Source organism: Watersipora subatra, chromosome 2, assembly GCF_963576615.1.
Source record: "Watersipora subatra chromosome 2, tzWatSuba1.1, whole genome shotgun sequence".
In the NCBI taxonomy this organism is placed as follows: domain Eukaryota; kingdom Metazoa; phylum Bryozoa; class Gymnolaemata; order Cheilostomatida; family Watersiporidae; genus Watersipora; species Watersipora subatra.
The window spans coordinates 69,539,626-69,554,338 of record NC_088709.1 but is presented as its reverse complement, the minus strand read 5'-3'; the positions used below and the strand labels follow the sequence as shown (position 1 = coordinate 69,554,338).

Here is a 14,713-nt window from a genome sequence, read left to right as displayed (position 1 = left end):
TCTTGAGCGTTCTATCTAACTTACGTTTATCATTACTTGTTTCAGTAAAAAAATTTGTTCATGGAACAAATATGTAGCTTGAAAGTCACAGAGGCAGCAAACGATTTTATTCACAATCGGGTCAGAAATCAAACCATTGCAACACGAGATAAACTTACTATGAATCACACTTCTTAAAAAAATAATTCAAAATTGTATCCTTTCATAGCTCCTAAACTATGACTACAATATTTCATAAGCAATCAATGAACAGGCTTAAGTAAATGTGTACAATGAAGTAGATATCGTATAAGTTGACAACCAATCTCAGATTCTATGTAGGCGACACAGGAAACAAGTAAAAGTCTTTTGTCAACGTTTCAATTAATGTCAAAACCTCTGTAGTGTCTCTTAAAAATCTTGAGCACTTTTTACGCCTGATTCTCATGGCTAATTCAACGATGTGATGGCTGTGGGCATGCTTATAAAATGTTTCTACGAGCACTCGGGTGCTTATACTACCAATCGCAACATTATGAAGAGCGGTATATCCAAAAAATGAAGCTAAAAGCAGCACAAAGTCTGCCTTGCAAGCTACCTTAGCTTGGTAAGCATCAAAGACAGGATTTGAAAACTCCTTATGTTTGATGGTACACTTTTCGTAAACTGTACGGGATTGTATGACTCGAATTGGCTGGAGAGGACCAGTTGGAGATTTAGATATCTGATGGCTTTCATCAGCTTTTGGTAAAGAGAATCCTTTATCAGATGCTAGAGCTTGGCTGTTGGCATCAATATATATCAGCTTAGGCTTGCCGGCCATTGCAGGGAAGTTGTTACTGTCCAGTCGATCGAGCAACTCATCTATGTAGACTTCTGATAGATCTGACATAACGATGGTCCCGGTACTTCCGTGAGAGAGAACGCAAAGTACGAATGAACTGTAGGATCGTTGTTTATTATCTCTCGTCAGTGTATCAAGCTTCAAATTCAAATCCGTCTTAGTTAAGTTGCTAAAAGCAAACATATACAGAATTTAAAATTGATAAAAGCGGAGACCTTAAAATTTACTATATACAAACTTTGTACATAAACAATTACAGCGTGATTCTCAAAACAGTTAATGACTTAATGCTTCACTACTTAGAAATTATGCAAGTCAATTTTGAGTAAATAAAATACATTTGTAACTTGACTTTTTAAACGGGGCACTGGTATTCACCCCTGGTATTGTTACATATTTAAAAAACCAACTCTATAAATAAAAACTAAGTAGTAAGAGAAGACAATTACAAAACAGTTTTATGTTAAAATTAGATTAATGACATTTTTGAATTTTAGCCAAACAATTTAAAAAACTATTTGATATAAAATTATGCTTTTAACTAATTTTAGAAAGCAAGAAACAAATTCCAATTCATGTAAGTACAGTCACATTTATATTTTTTGATTGCATGTTAGGTGTCGGCATGTGGTTTAGCAAAGTCTCAACGTAGAGCAGGACTGTAGTAAAAATGACACTGCTACCCCCTCCCACAGAAAGAACACTGGATATTTTAATCATATTTGTATCAGTTCAATCAGAAAACCCTTTATGTTCAGCGTACTTGAGGAATCCACTCATAGGTGCCCGCCATAACGTAACGGATTAGCACAAGTGCTTCGTACTCTTCTGGTTATTGCAAACATTTCCTGTGACAAATCTTTTTCACATTTAAATACAGGCAAGCTTCGAGTTACAAGTGCCTTAAAATGCAATTTTCTAACATAAAATTCCAGTAATTATTATAATTACATCCTGATATAGTTCTCGACATACCACATGCGAAGCTTATCAAACCCAAATAGTTCGTGTGCACCTGACGAGGTGAAAACAAAAAACAATAAAGATTATATAAACTAAGTTTGTTTAAATTTAACCATGTCTATGTTAAGGTTACTTGTAACATTTCTTTGTAATATTTGAATATTACCTGATTATTATTATTTATTATTATTATTTATTATTGCTCCAACTTTGAACCGATGTATTGCCAACCCAAGACTTCTACTAGCCGATGATACAGTAAGAATGAAGTACTCTTTTCTTGATCATTCTCACTCACTCTTTCTACTAAACTCGAGTTAGCTGCCTGGCAGCGTGCTGACTAATCAGTATGAGCTGATTTGACAAAAAGAGCACTCTAAGGTTGGATGCCATTCCTGTCACCACCAGTGGTCTTCCTGGAAATTGATCCCCGTCTGCTGTTTCGAAGTGAGGCACTCTATACCATTTAAACACCGCTGCTCCCCGATTAATACATTCTCAATTTATTGTTTTGGTTATTGATCATTAATCTAATAGTTTAGCTTTATTGTGTAATTTACATTTAGTTTTCAAATAGGTTAATGTAATGCATAGGTTTTAACATTATATACAATCACCTGCAGTAGTTATCAAGGTGTAGGTTTTTTGGGCTATAAAACAAATTAAAGAAATGACTGTATAAGCATATTTGGTCTGAAAACTATAGTTTCAGCATACACAGAAATTCTCAGAACAAATTAGCTTTGTATGTGAAAACTATGGTTTCAGCATACAAAGCTTTATTTGTATTTATTTGTATGCTTATATTTGTAAGTATTTGTATGCTGAAAACTATGGTTTCCGCATACAAATAAATTCTCGGAACAAATTGGTTTTGCATGTGAAGGTATGACTGCATTAGCCTATGCAATGCTTTTATAATTGATTTTCTCTTTTCAACTTCCTTGTGTAATCATCTATATTATGTCTAAAATACCTGGACATCTAGATATACTATCCTTAGAGATGTGAACTTTGAACTCTAAATCTCACAATGAAGCTTTTCAATACATTAAATGCTGGTTCACACTATATCCGCGTATGTCAGTGTTAATCGCACAATACTTTGGTGATCGTCTGTAATAGCAATGTTCACACTATCACAAACCCATCCGTGTTCACATCAGCAATATAGTCCACAGCGTAGCATTCTTATTATACAATGAAACGAAGAAATACTAGTCCCGCAGCAACTATCATGAAAGAGAGTATGGATCAAGCAATTCATGCCGCCCAATCAACATCACCAAAGTGGTGCACATTACACAGACTTATAGGTAAGTGGCAAACTTTATTCAAGGAGAGGACAACTCCAACATACGATGATACGATGTGTACCAGCCTTTATAAAAACAAATGTTACTTTACAATCAATGCTTGCTAGTACCACCTGTACACGAGCACTTCATATCCGAGCCAAGTGAAAAGACGATGGAGGTTGTTTGTGTCAAACTCCGAACCATTCCGGTCAAACTCTCGTCGTGAAGGGAACTTGCTGTTGATGACGAGCATGGCTACGCCCCTCACCCGTGAAGATATTGGATACACAGCACAAGTATCGGCCAGCTATACAAATTAACAGTTTTGCTGACAGAAGATGCAAGTCTAGAGAAAAGGGAATATGCAGAGGAGATCAGGCGCATACAGTACTTATACAACATAAAACTGCAAATTTACTATACAAAAGTCACGCTATTCAACCTGCTTTAAAACATAAAACAGCTTTAGAGATGAACTTACACAAGATTTTAGTAAATTTCATCAAAAAGTATAAAATATGATCATCTACTAATAAAATATCCTCATTTATTAATGAATGACCCTCAAATGACCTTCAAACAAATATGATCAGAAGAAATTTAGCACTCGCTGTTATGCAACAAATGGCTGGTTGTTCTAGACAAAAAAACATCCATTACTGCAAATGCTGAGATTTTGTAATTTACTGATAAAATTTACTAAAATTTTGTGTAAGTTCATCTTCATTGGTGCTTTTGGACGCGTAGGAGACCCTGGCAGTGCTTTCATCTGCCGGGGATATGCCTATGCCATTCTGATTCCAATCGTGTAGGTCTTACGGTTGTTGAAGAATTCAGATGCTTTTGCAATGACTCGTGAGAAATGGGGTTAAAAAGCCTCAATGACAGCAGGTAAGCAGCATGGGTAAAACACAATCTGCACATTTTTTACAGTGTTGAATGTTTTTGGTCTAGAACAACCAGCCATTTGCTGGATAACAATGAGTGCTAAACTTCTTCTGATCATATTTGTTTGAAGGTCATTTGAGGGTCATTCATTAATAAATGATCATAGTTCATTATTATTAGTGTGAGGATCACTAGTCTAGGTTTATGGGTAGACATCAGCCTGAAGCATTGCAATAACAGTTACGTTTTGCACCAGAGGGTGTGTGTAGAAATCTAAAAGCGCCTTTACTAGTAATCTTTCATTTTCAAGTTGTTAGTGGTAAAACAACCAATCAAATTTTAATGAGCACAAGCAGGAAGCCTAACGATGCCCAGGATTTCTTCCATATTCAGTCAGACTGCTCGCAGACTGAGTTTTAAAACCAAATATCTTTAGTGACCTGGTGGAAGGCACAGAGCATACGCGTACCAATGAAATTGGCCAGAAAATGTGGAACCATGTAGCATATACAGAGACCAATAGAAAAGTGACAGACACAATGACAAAGTGGAAATGTATGAATAAATATGATTGTAGTAGTTTGTTAAGAAATAGAAGAGAGGCGAAGAGTGTTCAAGTGTTATCTACTCATGCGCTTTATTCAAATCAGGTCTGAGCATGACAATCATATGACAATAGTGCACACCGAAAATGTAGAAAGTTACGGTCACATAATATGTGACCATATTATGGTGATAGTTGGGCCACACAATGACCTAGTAGTAGAGAACTGATATATGCTTCTGCAAGGCATTGTTTGAATTTCTGCACATGGCATTAAACTTAGCTGCAATTCCTAGCTTTTTGGTGGGCACTGCTCTTTTACCTGTACATTAGTTGTAGCATGAACTAAACTATGTATGGTTAAGGCTGACAGTCTAATTACAATTGTTTTAAATTTTCGCGTTATCAATGCCCAATCGTGTCGGTTTATAGCCCTTCAAGCTATCAGCATAAGTATGTTTTATGTCAATCATGTAACACGTGCTTAATATTCCAATAGTACATAAAACACTTTGAGGCGTGCATGGCTAAGTGCATTGCTGATCCTGTCTTGCTAGCATCTATTTTTAAACAACAAAAACGGTATTTTATTCCCATAATAATTTGTCCAATACACATCTGTTATCTGGATCTTTAGACTAAAAACATTTCTATTTTAGTAAGTCAGTATAATTGTCCGAGTGAAATGAGTGTTACACTATCTATATTATCATGCACTTTGTGAAAAAGTTACCATGAATATTAGAATCTTTACAATGCATTACAGTTGTAAAGAGTTACAGTTACTAGAGGATAGACATATACCTATATGCCTGTGTAGGTTACAGTACCCAACAGCGGACCATATAACAAATCTGTTCACAGAATGCCAAAAATATCCTTATTGGGTCCATTTGAGAGTTGTCCTCTAATTGACCCTTTATCATTGAAAGTAGCTCCAAGAAAGAATAACTCCAAGAATGCTCGTTGCCCAGACCATAATAGATATTGGACAGGTGAAACCTAAATTTGAATTCACAAGGACCCTTAAGAGCATGTTGTAAATGTGATTATAAAGTACAGTACATGCAATTTCTTAAGGTAAAAAAACAGCATGAATTATTAGAATAAATTTGTTTTTACAAGTTTTAATAACAGATTTTTAAATCAAGACCTAAAAATGAAGAAATTCTTGCTAGTTTGGTACATCGTGAAGTCAATCTAGGTGATGCTCATTATTTTCTTTTGTTATACTTCATTATAACAACAATAATCATAATAGAGATTAAACAGTGATGCAGTTCCTCAGTATGTACTTACTGTACTTACTCCTCAGTAAGTACATGTATGAGATGTTGGCACTACTGGAATACATAGAAAAAACATGATAAGTTCGTACTCTCATCAGCTGGTAATCACGTGAGCTCTACAGTTTAATCGCAGTGATAATTGGTACAACCAAAGGATGAGAAAACACAAATGGAAAAATGCTGTGGCAACTAAAATGTCTACTGCGAAAGAAGCGAGGAAACCTAGTATGGTTGTCAATGACAAGAAAAATAGAGAGACTCTGGTTATAGATATTGCTGTGTCATGTGACTTATGAGTGACAGAAAAAGAAAAACTAAGGAAATACCAGAACCTCACGCTTGACAAAAATAGAATGTGAAACTTGAGGGGGTCAAGTGAAGGGGGATCCAAGGGGGTGCACTTGGAGCTATCCATTGCTCAGATGACCGGATGAGAGCACTCTAGATTACCCAGAGGAGACTAGACAGCTTTATTGGGTTCAGCAAATATTCTAAGACGGTTTGAATAAACAATCAGTCATTCTTCAAGGATAGCAGTGCAACATCTAGCAGGTGTAAAAGACTACCATTACCATGAGCGAGCTGTCATGATTTATGTATGCGACTAAATGAATGCCCGGTGTTGCGCGAATAACAAAAAGTTTTTTGCATAAAAAATTTATTATTAATCATCATATACAACATTTACCATTATAACTTTAAAATTTGAGTAAATTAAGCTAGGAACTTAAGCTATTATCTTAATCTTTAGTATAATAAGAATCAAGTCTGTCCGAAACAAGCTAAGAGCATTAGGAAAAAAGATCACACCTCACAGGAATCAAACCCAAACATTCAGCTACACGAGGATGTTAAGCTATGTGCACGACCACTACACCACACAACCATCTTACTACGCTTTGGAATAATTGTGCATATAATCATTACACATCATGATCTCTCATGGCGCACTCGACTGCAAGCGTGCGTATTTTAACCAATCGCTATTAACTAGACATACAAACGACGACAGACAAGCACTCGATTTCATATTTTTAGATTAGGCATTGGTAACGCACCAATTTAAAACAATTGTATTTAAACTGTTAAGTTTAGCCATAGTTAGGCACATGCTACAACGAATGTATGGGGGTAAGAGAGCAGTGCCAACAAAAGAGCTAGGAATTGCAGTTAAGTTTAATGCCATGTACAGAAAGTTTAACAATGCCTTGTAGAAGCATATACCAGTTCTCTACTACTAGGTCATTGTGTAGCCCAACTACCACTATATGTGACCATGACTTTCTACAATTTTCAGATTCTACATTTGTGCACAAATGAAATGTGACAGCAATGCGTGCAACTAATTTAATTACAGCCAATGAGTAGATAATCCTTAAACAGACTTAGTATGCTTTATAATTCATAACTACTACAATCATCTACGCAACCGTTACTATAATAAGAGCTGTGTCTGTCTGAAACTTCGCTTAGAGTTTAATCTAGCCACGTTTAGAGCTTAGTCTAAGCCTCGCTTAGAAATTAGGGCAACCAATTGCTTTTAATGGGATTCAAACTCACGATTTTTGGCCTGCTAGATAGACACTGCCAACTGCGTCAATCGACCGCCTTGATACGATTTAGAATAATTGTACGTACAGTTATTACACCTGACAATCCCCCCTCCCCCCCCCCCCCCGACGCAAAAAACTGCTAATAATCTTTACTAGAATAAAAGCCGTGTCCATCCATCTGAAGCCACGCTAAAAGTGTTAGGAAAAAAGATTGCCTCGCACGAGAATCAAACCCAGGGCCTCAGATTCAAACGCATGCACCCCACCACTCCACTACTTGGGTGTCTCAGTGCTTCATGGGATGATTCTCCAAATATTGATTACTCGTGAAAATCTCTCACAGCGCGTGTGACTGCCAAGCGTACTAGCAATTTTAGTAAATGCAATAACCATGACAATAACTTTAGCCTGAAGGAAAAACATCCGTTCCGCCTACCTTTTCATTCACAAACTCTTCGTTTGGCAGCACGCCTGGCATATCCAAGACTGCTGTTGTTTCCTTGCTGAGACTCTCACATGGTGATTCGCCGCCATCATCAACACTGTCTGTTGTAAAGTCACCCACCGAAAGATTAGGAGAATGCTGGCTACGCCCCCTTAAAATGGCTGCATGGAGCTCAGCCTGGTTTGATGCCAGGAGCCAGCTTAAAAATTTATCAGCAAGGTCAGTGCTGTTGCGACGGCATACAATGCTACAATAAAACATTCCAAAGATATTAATTTATCACATTTGAAATCAAATCCAAATACAGTCAAACATGGATAACTCGAACTTCACGGGACCGTGCAAAAGTGTTCGAATTATCAGAGCGTTCAAGTTATCAGAGCACTGTCACAAGTCCATGTATTTACTTATTTATTGGTAGATACATGTACATATACAAACTATAATATAAATCAAAAGCACAAATGGCTTGTTTCAAATTAAATGCTTCTAATGTAAAGTTTAAAACGTTTTTATCAAAAAGTATAGAGATTTTTCTATCACTTGAGATTGGTTTGTTGTTTGAGGTGATGTTATTGCCAGGACGTTTTTTAAATTGACATTGGCAAAACTTGATCGTTGTTGAAATGCTCAAAAGAAAAGACATCTTTTTCTTTTGAGCGTTTTACCCACGATCAATTTTGCCGATTTTTCTTGAAGTTCATGTAAAAATTACCTCACTTTACCTTGCTTCCGAAGGGCGATCGCTAAGCGGATGTTTGGTATAAATCAAATTTCACCAAACCTTTAGAAAAGTCGTTGACAATAACGACGCTTATGAATTCCGAAAAGTTGAGGTTTACCTCTATGGCTTGGAATAAAGTGATTTTCTAAAGCGATAACAACCGTTTCGGTAGCCTTTGGGCAAAAAACAGTTCGAGTTAACAGTGTTGAGTCCGAGTTATCTATAGCAATTTATCATTACGTGGAAACGGACCAAAGAAACCGTTCGAGTTAACCATGTGTTCGAGTTATCCGTGGGCGAGTTATCCATGTTTGACTGTATATAGAAGAGAGAAGATAAATCCTGTAAGTACAAATAGAGATTTTAATATCAGAAATAGTTATTCTGCCCTTACTGGTGAGATTCAATGTTAATGACGCGTGTAACTCTCCCACAACTGTAAAAGATAAGCAATTAAGCAAACACAAAGAGTATGAGTCTTAACGCTGAAAAATGCAAGATCTTTGCATTTCATCCACAGGATAAGCAATCCCAGCATGCACCATGGCCAATGTAGCGCATGAATAATGGGATTAGTGTAATTGGCTGCGGTCTTACAGATAGACCATGCAGCATAAGTATTGCAGACAGAATATACTGTATTAAAAAACAAATATGGTTGGTTAGTCTGGCGCTACGCTGGTCACTACAAAAGGCACATCATGGGATGCCATATCGTATGCCTACATGCACGAGGTATCAAAAACAATCTTAGTTTGGTTGATTTAAAAGTCAAAATCTAAATACCTTAGCATAACACTTGGTGAAGAACAAGGCATGTAACATGGACATAACAAACCCACAATGTTTTTTAAAAGTGCTTGAGCTTTCTGTTCGCGTTTGCAACAGTGGAGTTGAGTTGAAGCCTCAGGGAAGCAACTGATTTTCAACCATTCTTAAGTCACTTATCCTAACTATTGTAGAAATGGAGACAACCTAAAGAGTAGAACAAAGGAGTAGACTGTTGTGAACTTACTTGATGAGGTCATCTATCTTAGCCGAAGCTGTCGGCAAATCCTCATGATTTACAATGATGGCGTAGACGATATTTTCATCTTCAAGCAAAGTGTAGAGAAATTCCAAAGCGGGAGGTGACAGAGTCGTAATAAGTAGGTCTCTGTGCTCTGATATCGCTAACCGTGCATCCATCTTCCCTGTTTAATCATTCAATAATAAATCAGCAAAAGTAATAGTACAGCAAGGCTAATAGTACAGCAAGAGTGTTAAATCTATATTTCTCAAAGTTGCGTGTAGGTATGTGGGAATGTGAATGTGTGTAGTTCCAGCTATAGCTATCAAAATCTAGGAATAAAGAATCTGGATCGCAAGAGATTTCATCTCGGACCCTCCACTACACCAGTCCGATGCCCTACCAATTTAGCTACACCAGCTAGGCAATATATGTCACTATATGGGAGCAAATACGCTACGCTCTCGGTCAAGACGCAAAGTCATGATAAGCCGTAGCTCTTATTAGTAAGCTTACTCAAATTATCTATTGGCAATGTGTCAAGCTAATAACAAGTGGCAAGCAACTCTCATTGTTTATAAGCTGATTTTTAATGCCCAAACAACGGCGGGCAGCACAGCTAGTTCATAATAAAGGCATACTATGTTGATGTTGCCTTCATCAAAATTCCATAACAATTTATGTCATAGAACACATTCTTTGTATGTGAGCATCAGACTGTAAAAATTGCAAAGACCTTAATGTTGTTTGGACGTTTGGTCTAAAGGTTAGCGTGCTTTGAGATTGAAAAATGCGAGTTCAATTCGTGACTGATGCTGTCAAACTCCAGCATTTTAGAAATCCATGAACCTATGCATGCATAAGATACAGCATATCCAAAAATATAGTATAACATAATGTAGATAAACCTTTTTACCCATACATATACTCCTATTTGAGTGCATATTTATATTACTATATAATACATATATACAACATATATAGTATACATCTATAGTATGTCTACATCTATAGTATATGTATATAGTGTATATACATATTGATATACAGTGCACCCCCACGTAACGATGTCTCTGTTATATGATTTTTTTGCCTTAAAATGCGGAACACAATGTTTTTTGTCTCCGCCGTACATTTTTTCTGCTATAAGACATCAACAACAAAATTTTCTCGAAATTCCAATTTGCTGGTGTGTTGAATATGTGAGAATAACAAAAATGCCGATGTGCTAATCCTCGGAATTCCTCCTACAACACCTAAAAGAGATACGATGCTCACCTGGTCTTAATCTTAGTTCAGCAGTATTTGTTATAAGTTATAATGAAAAAGAAACCGGAAACAGATAGGTGATAAAACTTTAGACGATGGCAAAATTAAAGTTAAGTAAAATACGTACTGAAACTTAGCTTCAAGTATGTGTTTAGTAAGCTAAATTCATTTTATTTAAATTCAAAGTTTATGTTATACGTCTGTCTTGAAGGTAAGAACTTCTACGATATGTACTGTACATAGTGATGTACATTGTAATGTTACATTTTATTGCAGATCTTAACCATTAAATACACAAAAGTTATTTTAGGTAACTATGGTTACTAAGGTTAACATATTATTTTGTCACTAATTTTTAACATATACAGTATGTACATCAATTTTGATGTTTTGTACCATGAAGTGTTTGTATTAGATAATTACTATGAGTTTCTACACCACTCTATATGGCATTTTCGCCTTATGATGCCAATACCGGAATGAATTAATATCGCATGGCGGGGGTCCATGTACATACATATATACAAACATATACTTTATGATGTTGGTATGCTCGTCTCACGAGTGACAGTGCTCAACATCTTATTTGGTTGAATTTATGGTGCCTTGGCACTTCTGTTGTAAACTTTCCAGGCTGGCTGCAATACTGTGAAGGTGACCAGCTTGGAGTTTAGACCTCCAGTTATTACAGTGCTTAGAGAAGGTTGTCAAAAAAACAGGATCAATGATGAAGTCTTTGAGGTAGCACTTGATAACATCATTTAAGCGAAATCGTTGCCTCCATGGTTGTCCTGTGCTTTCTTCCAGCACTTTATGGAGCAGGAAACAAGGGGGTCTATAAGGAGGCTCTGCTGACATGTTTAAATACAATCTAAAGAACTTCAGCCGACTTGCAAATGATCCAGAGCCAGTAATCTTGAAGATCTCAATTGTCATTCTGTCTTCCAGGTCTTACAGAGAAAATACTGAGGTTGAAGATGTGAAAGGCACTCAGTTTTGACTCTTGAAGTTGATATGTAACCCAGGTCTCAGCAGCGTAAAAGAGGATACTTAAAACACAGGCTTCATAAGCACAAACTTCAGTACAAATACTAAGATGTCGGTTTCTCCAAACTTTTTTGGTAAAATGCACAAAAGTGGTTGATACTTTGCTTAATCTAGAGAAGATTTCTTGCCCTTTTTTGATATTTCTTGTGTACACATACTATACATATACACATATATACATAAAAATATATATGTAAAGTACATAAACTATACATATAAACAAATGTACATATAAATGTAGATAAGTGGTGATGGATAGAAAACTCAAACTATAGGAATTGGCAATCAATTATAATATATAATAGTTTTTAAATATAAATAAAAATACTTATCGTTATGACAATGCTGTTTGATGCTTATACATATATACATATATATATATATATATCGTATATATGTATAAGTAAAAGTGTAAGAGCCGAGCAGAGTGCTCAATGATAAAATCAGAGCAAGTTAAAATCAATAAAACAGACTATAACTTTAGATAAAACACTTGATTACTATTAGTTTTATGCTTGGTAAGAGCAATCTTCTGAAGATTGCTCTTACCAAGCATAAGAGCAATCTATATTACTTATATTACTTATATATAATGATAAAGTAGTCAGGCCTACTGCTAACAGTACTCTACGCTTTGAAACATTCTAGTTGTTTATAAATATATATATACATATGCATCAAAATAAAACATCAGCTTTTGTAGCTAGATCTTAAGCCACCCCACGATATCCACAATATAGACAAGCTCCACATTCTTATTTACACATATGACATATTGTCTCTAAAAATCTACACTTGATTAGTTAGTTTCAAGTGAATATTGTAAGTAAGATGCAAGGCATAGTTTCACCTAAATCTGTAAAGCACTGACTAGTATTTAGTTAAACAGCTGAGAATCGAATAACAGTTACAGAACAAACTAGATATATAGTAAATCAATTTGTTTTGGCTATTATGAACAGACAATGTCATGACTTTCATTCAGCAGAAAAGTATTGATTGCTCACTTTGAGGCTAGCAATTTTGCAATGTGAGTCGCCTGCGTGTTCTACAGAAAAAATTTATCTAAATTGTCAATGGCATATCCCTGCTTCTTTCGTATCGCAACTAAAATCCATGGAGGTAGGTAATAGCAGTTTGCAATAATTTCTCAATAAAAGACAAGAAAGCAGAAACTACGTGCTATGAATAAACACAAATATGTCAGATAATAAATAAAAGTTAGCTTGTTATAAATATAATCATGGCTGTCAATATGCTCCAAACAGGGGTTAAACTTCCTTGAAATACATAACTGTCATGATCTGAATTTAATGCCAGTGCTCACAGTAACAACAGTAAATGAACATCGTACAAATATCAGAACATCAATTGTGTTGAATCTATCTATGACAACAGCACCATCGATGTAACGTTGAATTATAAAGATAAGAAAACCTACTAGTTTTTACACTGCCTAATAATACAAATAGTTAATCTGGCAAAATGTAGTCAAGGGAAATAGACAAAAAACATTATAATATTAAATTACTCAGTCTTGCTAAGTCATATGTAGATATACAATCAGCTCCAAAGTTGCTATACGTTACCAGCAATTCCTACAAAAGCTACGTATTCTCGCCGAGTGTGTAGAAATATTAGCCTAAAAATAAAATTATCGGATGGGTATATCAATTTAGACTGGATTAGTAACCATTAAAACGAAACTAAACTCATTGTAGCGAGTCTTTGTCTGTAAAAAAAAACAAGCAATTAAAAGAACCCGATTGATTGGTTCTTATAAGTAATATTAGCTAATAGAAGAATTTATAGCAGGTTCACTGTAGCGATTCCAGTTCTAACCTGTGATTATTTTTTCGTAACCGGTTTTTGTCATTAATAATACGCAATTGTACATGCATATGTATTCCAACTATGTTTTAATGTCAGTCAATAAAAACCAACCTGTTTTAATTGTTATAGCAACGTTTATAAGTTTCAAGTTTGAGCCAGTATGGCTTTAGAAAAGGTCTCTCCTGCACTACGCAATTAACAGCAACCCCTGGTGACATCGTGAAAATTGTTGACAATAACATTGTGGTACATGCCGTGGTCATTGACTTCTACAAGGCTTTTGACAAAGTGCTTCACGGTTTGCTAATGAAAAAATTATTTGAATCGAATATTGGCACTAACATAGTCAAAGGGATGGCAAACTTTTTATCCAACAAGAGTCAGCGAATGGTGGTGGAGGGGCTACGTCTGCCTCTGAATGTTACATCGGGAGTTCCCTAGAGCTCTGTTCTGGTGCCTTTCCTTTTTTTGTTGTGTACATTGATAAAATTTCGAAAATCCTAAAAACCATATATCAGGCTTTATGCAGACGATGCATTTGTGTATTGCCCTGTAAAAACTCAGACTGATAAACAAGTTTTTCAGCAAGACCTTGTTTTACTGGAGCAGTGGGCTGATAGAGAAAAAATGTTTTTTAATACGAATAAATTTCAGGTCATTCACTTTGCCAAGCGAAGTAGTCACAGTAATTTTACGTATTACCTTAACAGTTAGCAACTAGATACTGTGATACATTTTAAAATGAAATATTTGGGAGTAAATATTGCCAATTATTTTAACTGGAGCCTGCACATAGACTCACTAACTGTCAGGGCCTCTCAAAAGCTTGGTCTGATTAAGCATGTTTTGTATGACTCGCCCAAAGAAGTGAAAAATATCGCATACCTCACATTAATTAGGCCAATAATGGAATATGCCAGTGAGGTATGGGACCCATATGTAATGAGACAGATAACACTTTTGTAAAATATGATGAGAAAGGCAGTTTGTTTTATTTCAGGGATTAAGGGAACACTGAGTGTATCGGA

General features: G+C 35.8%; 1 protein-coding gene across 2 annotated transcripts; it reads right to left on the bottom strand.

Moving 5' to 3' along the window:
• Nucleotides 1-90: 90 nt before the first annotated feature.
• Nucleotides 91-13,471, bottom strand: LOC137387670 (caspase-6-like). Of its 2 annotated transcripts, none has more exons than XM_068074154.1 (5): nt 13,384-13,471; nt 9,543-9,720; nt 7,795-8,050; nt 3,216-3,391; nt 91-992 (listed from the first exon to the last, which is right to left on the bottom strand). In XM_068074154.1, exons 2-5 carry the CDS (start codon nt 9,713-9,715, stop codon nt 314-316), a joined length of 1,284 nt encoding a protein of 427 aa, XP_067930255.1. In that variant the 5' UTR covers nt 9,716-9,720; nt 13,384-13,471; the 3' UTR covers nt 91-313. The 2 variants fall into 2 exon arrangements, with proteins under 2 accessions (XP_067930255.1, XP_067930254.1); XM_068074153.1 differs by having other exon boundaries at nt 13,442-13,471.
• Nucleotides 13,472-14,713: the final 1,242 nt, after the last annotated feature.